Raw genomic sequence first — 5,000 nt, 5'->3', positions numbered from 1 at the left:
ATAATGTGTTCCTTACAACTTATTTTAAAAGCAAAAATTACAAATGTTTTAAGTAAAGTGTGGTGTGAAAAAATACTCATCGACTCACCTTGGTCCGGGGCGTTGCAGGGCCACGCCTGCACACACCCGCCGGCGTGGGCAGGATGAAGGGAGTCTCTGAGCAGGGCGAGGAAGGTTCCTCAGAGTCTTCTCTTTCCAAAAAAATAGTGGAACCGCCAATCTTGTGTTTCTTATTTTCCTTTGAAGCGTCCCGGGAGGTCATGCTGCTTCCAGCAATCATGTTAGAAAGCCTTTGATTCTTTGGAGATTTGGAGCGCGACCGGCAGCCCGCCGTATCTACTCTTAACACCTTGAGGTTGTTGTCACTGTCATGAATCCTTTTATCCTCCTGATGGTGAGTGGTGGCAAACGGCTCCTCTTTGGGCTTGGGGTCAATACACCTGCAGGGTGCTGGAACAGGCACCTTTCTGATGTGTCTGAGGATAGCCAGAATCCCGCTAGTGTCGGGGAATCCTTTTTGGAGTTTGATGTCCTTGAGAGGGTAAAGAAAATTTCGTATAAATGCATGGGTATTTTCACTGGACAACAAAACATAATTCACCATGCTATCTGTAAATTTTTTCAGTTATTGGTAGATATGGAACCAAAGCTAACGTGATATCAGAACAAAAATATTAAATGTAGGAAGATTTGTTTTTCAATAAATACCCTGGCAACTGGAGGAGAATTATAAATATCGATACAAGTAGCAAATAATATAAGCAATAAATGGATACATACAATAGCGTTTTTATAACTACTGCAGATTGTAATCAGACAGTCTTACTCGATAGAGTGATTGGAGGTGTAAGACTATCGGTAAAAAGTACGTGTGTCAATCATCGAAAATTAACAAATCTAATAATAAGAACACAAGGAAAAATATGATACATGGTTGCATCGCTTTGCTGACCCACCGACATTATTTTGAAAGGTTTCTGTGAGCAAGATCCAGTAGTGAAAACAACTTTTCAATTCCTGTATTTCTGGAGGGAGGATCTGCCAACTTGCTGCATCTGTGCAAAAAAAAGTTTTTGCTGCTATTCCTTTCAGAGAGAACCTAAAGATGACTTACTTTCGAAACAAGTATCGCATACTAACTAATGCAGTCGTGGTTGGAGCTTACGGATTAGGTAAGCCTTCCTCTTGCATTAAAGTGGAGTTATTAATTTTGAATAGATCCCTTTAGGAGAACCTTAGTTTATTTCTGTGTAGTCCAAATACATAACTGGAACAACATTCATAGTCCAGGAAATAGGTTCAGTCCTTAGTGTGAAACTATGATACACACATGGCTAATTTCGGAATGCCTCACGAAAAACTATCGCCAGTTCCCTATCACTTCCGTTTTCCAAAATGTATTTTTTGATAATCCTACAGTTAAGAAACATCCTTCACCATGAGCTAACGCCAACGTTATTAACCCCCTTACACAACACACGCACATCGCAGCCACTCACCTATTATGGGGAAAGGCTTCGGTTTGTCTATTATTGTAACGTTTGTTTCTAATGAGATACGTGGACCTGAAGTGATCCGCATCGGAACTGACTGCATTAGACCAGGGCTGACTATTATACTGACTTTACCAGGCTATCACCATCATGAATAATGCAGTTACCAACCTTGACACAACTGACTACGAGTTGTGGTGTTTCACTGTTGCTACATTATGCGAGTAACATGATCAAACATCTTACCAGCTCAAGACTAAAACGTTAGCTATTCAGGACTGCATAAAGAAAAAAATGAATCTTGAGTACTTGGAGCACAAGAGCGAGGAGACGACTGCGAGCCTGCAGAGAGGCCTTCAGGGCGTGGTGGAGTGTCCAGGCCGCCCAGGGGTCGTCCAGCAGGCAGGGAGTCACCACCACCACCACACAGCGGCAGCTCCACACTGAGGCAGCGGCCTCTTCGATGATCACTGCGGCAGAAGACAATGAAATGCTAGGTCGTAGGTTTAATTTCAAATGAATAAATAAATAGGAAAATAATTATCACATAATCAATAAAAGAGAAAATCCACTAAATACTGATGCTGAAATCGAGAAAGATGATGAGTTCAAAGGAAACTGATTTCTCTTTGGCCGACTTAATTCTTGAGATGCGGTGATGACTGGCGTCTTCCTATTAAGCGAATGAAAGCCGGCTTGGAAGAAAAGTGGGAATAACAGTCAAAGGTAAAGGCTGTAAGAGCGTTTTTGTGAAAGGAAGGATAGAGATATGACAGAAATTATTTCTTTTGTTGAATAAGATTGGGTGAGACTAAATAAAGAGGCATGTGAAAAAAAAAATGAAGGGGCATGTTATAAGGCAGTTCTAAGAAGTATCATGAAAATGACATCATAAGATAACAAGACAATCAATATACGCATAAAAAAATATAGCAAATAACGAACTGAAAAAAAAAAATACAGTTGGAAGCACGCAGAAAATTTCGAAGACAAATTTTAAAATAATGTTAGGAGTCAATATAAAAATTCAGTACAAGAAATAGACAGGAATGGAGGAATCATGTAGAGAGAATATACCGAGGATATAAAGCCATGAGGATGTCTGTAATATATGTCAAGGGATCAACGATGCATTGGGATGATTAATGGCGCATTGACTGCAGCATGTGTACGGGAAGCGGCGTGGGTACAGTCCGGTAACAAGGGAGGTCAGCTTCATAATAACAGACGTGCATGAACCCTTGTATAAAAATAACATCTGGGAAACAGAACGCTAGGCTTATGACGTTACGCAACAAAGACAATAAAACATGATTCTCTCTTTCTCTTTCTATTTTTTTTTTCTCTCTCTCTCTCTCTCTCTCTCTCTCTCTCTCTCTCTCTCTCTCTCTCTCTCTCTCTCTTTCTCTCTCGCTGACCCGATGAGAGAGAGAGAGAGAGAGAGAGAGAGAGAGAGAGAGAGAGAGAGAGAGAGAGAGAGAGAGAGAGAGAGAGAGAGAGAGAGAGAGAGAGAGAGAGAGAGAGTGAGTGCGTGTGTGTGTGTGTGTGTGTGTGTGTGTGTGTGTGTGTATGACGCTACTTCTATCTTCGTATTTTATGTCCGGTCCGGTACTTGAACTGGAAAGAACTACCGGAAAGAGGGCCAAACTGACACAGCGGTAATGAGTTGTGCCTCAAGGGTGTTATGCATGCAGAGAAAGTACTGCATGTAGAAAGTCATGCGTCAGTCTTTGCAGTCATGATGCGGCTGAAGCTTTGATGGTGCAATCGAAAATGTAACTATTTTTTTAACATCATCTGCGTTCACCCTCCTCTGCCCAACGTTCAGGTGGTCATTACAAACAGAGAGTCCATCATAAGGCAGGTGAGTTTGATTCGATGGGTAGACAGAGGGTAAATAGTACATAAACTTGTGGATATGTAAAAATAGCTGGACATAGAAAAAAAGATATAGGTAGTTCAACAGATATACAGATGTTGATAGACAAATAGATATGTACACGTATTGATATACTTAAAAAAAGATAGATGCATAGATATACATATTAAATATAACTTGAAAGACAACAAGACAAGTAGAGACGACGCATAAAAAAAGTTGATATGCAGAACGCAGCTTACTCACTGTCGCCACCACACATGTCCCGCTGCGGCAGGAAGCAGGTGTAGCCGAAGGAGTCCTCCAGCGCCGGCAGCAGGACGGACCATACCCACGGCGAGGCTGAGTCCCCGTGAACAAGGAACACGTCATGCTGATGGGAGCCTGGCGGGGGAGACGAGGAGCTAGAGTGTGTGTGTGTGTGTGTGTGTGTGAGAGAGAGAGAGAGAGAGAGAGAGAGAGAGAGAGAGAGAGAGAGAGAGAGAGAGAGTTATGGAGGAGATCCCCGTGGAAATCATTGGTCTATAATAGGTAAGGTGAAGGCGGGGGGCGGCGTGGAGTGTTATCATCTTGTGTTCCCCAGGTGCTGGCCGACGCCTAAGAAACAATCAACAAAATACTGTTTGTTTACATCGAACGTCCTCTGCTACGTAGTATGTACACAGCACGGATGTCACCTCGGAGATAGGAGGAGGTCGTCTATAAATACATTTCCTTGCTTGTGGCCTTTGTATTACCTCGTCCTCATTTTTTTTTACCATGCCCAACTTGTTTCTGTATTTGACAGTACGCAAATGGTTCTGCTATATACAAATACTCCTATATAATGAATGAAATGAGTGACCCTTAAGTTTGTTGTTAGTTAAGGTGTTGTGAGGCAGCGCCGGGGTGCTCCACGGGCCCCACGGGGTGTGTTGCTATGACCAGCCGCCGCCTCCACGCCAGAGGCCTATCGCTATCATCTCGCCCACAGAAAGAAAACATCCTATGGCCTACCGGATACTCGAAGGCCGGTCACAGGTGTTGGTTCGTAAATAAACAAGATTTAAAGCCTCGTAGTGAAATAACTGCGTAGTATGTTACGACGAAGTTATGTCTATTTTTATTATGGATGTTATCTTAGATCTTCAGTGTTGTTGTTTCAAGGATTTTCTTTTTCATTTTCTAAAGGATGCATTTTCTCCTCTTACCACTGCTTTTTCTTAAGTCTGTTTTGACTCCGTACTCTGCTCACAGGAATAAATGAAAATGATAATGATGCTAATCCTATAAAAAAAAGGGCGTGTCAAGCGAGGGTCGAGCGTCCCAGGTGAGTGTAAACCGACGCGGACGAGCTCCTGCTTTCGTAGTATTACAGGGGGATGCACCTTCGTGGATTTATTCATTTTTCGGGTCTAGTGCGGATCACAATTTTTTGCTGTTTCCTTTTTATATGCGTGTATATCCATCATTAATAGACAAGTGTTTTTACGAGCTAGTTAAATTCGGTGTGTGTGTGTGTGTGTGTGTGTGTGTGTGTGTGTGTGTGTGTGTGTGTGTGTGTGTGCGCGCCAGTGAACAGTTATATAAAATATTTAAGGCACATTGACATAATTTTGAATTTCTGACATATGAATGATTTACAACAA

The 5,000-nt window shown here is 42.2% G+C and overlaps 1 protein-coding gene across 5 annotated transcripts in view; it reads right to left on the bottom strand.

The window, feature by feature from the left end:
• LOC126999010 (uncharacterized) overlaps positions 1 to 5,000 on the bottom strand; it is a 17,403-nt gene that overhangs the window by 945 nt on the left and 11,458 nt on the right. For all 5 annotated transcript variants that reach the window (XM_050861330.1, XM_050861329.1, XM_050861326.1 and 2 more), the window contains 3 exons: positions 3,619 to 3,756; positions 1,803 to 1,963; positions 89 to 532 (listed from right to left, as the gene is read on the bottom strand). In XM_050861330.1, coding sequence (XP_050717287.1) covers positions 89 to 532; positions 1,803 to 1,963; positions 3,619 to 3,756 — 743 coding nt within the window. The remainder of the gene's footprint in view (positions 1 to 88; positions 533 to 1,802; positions 1,964 to 3,618; positions 3,757 to 5,000) is intronic.

The sequence above is a fragment of the Eriocheir sinensis genome, chromosome 15 (assembly GCF_024679095.1).
Source record: "Eriocheir sinensis breed Jianghai 21 chromosome 15, ASM2467909v1, whole genome shotgun sequence".
Taxonomy (NCBI): domain Eukaryota; kingdom Metazoa; phylum Arthropoda; class Malacostraca; order Decapoda; family Varunidae; genus Eriocheir; species Eriocheir sinensis.
This window is presented reverse-complemented; position numbering and strand designations above follow the sequence as displayed.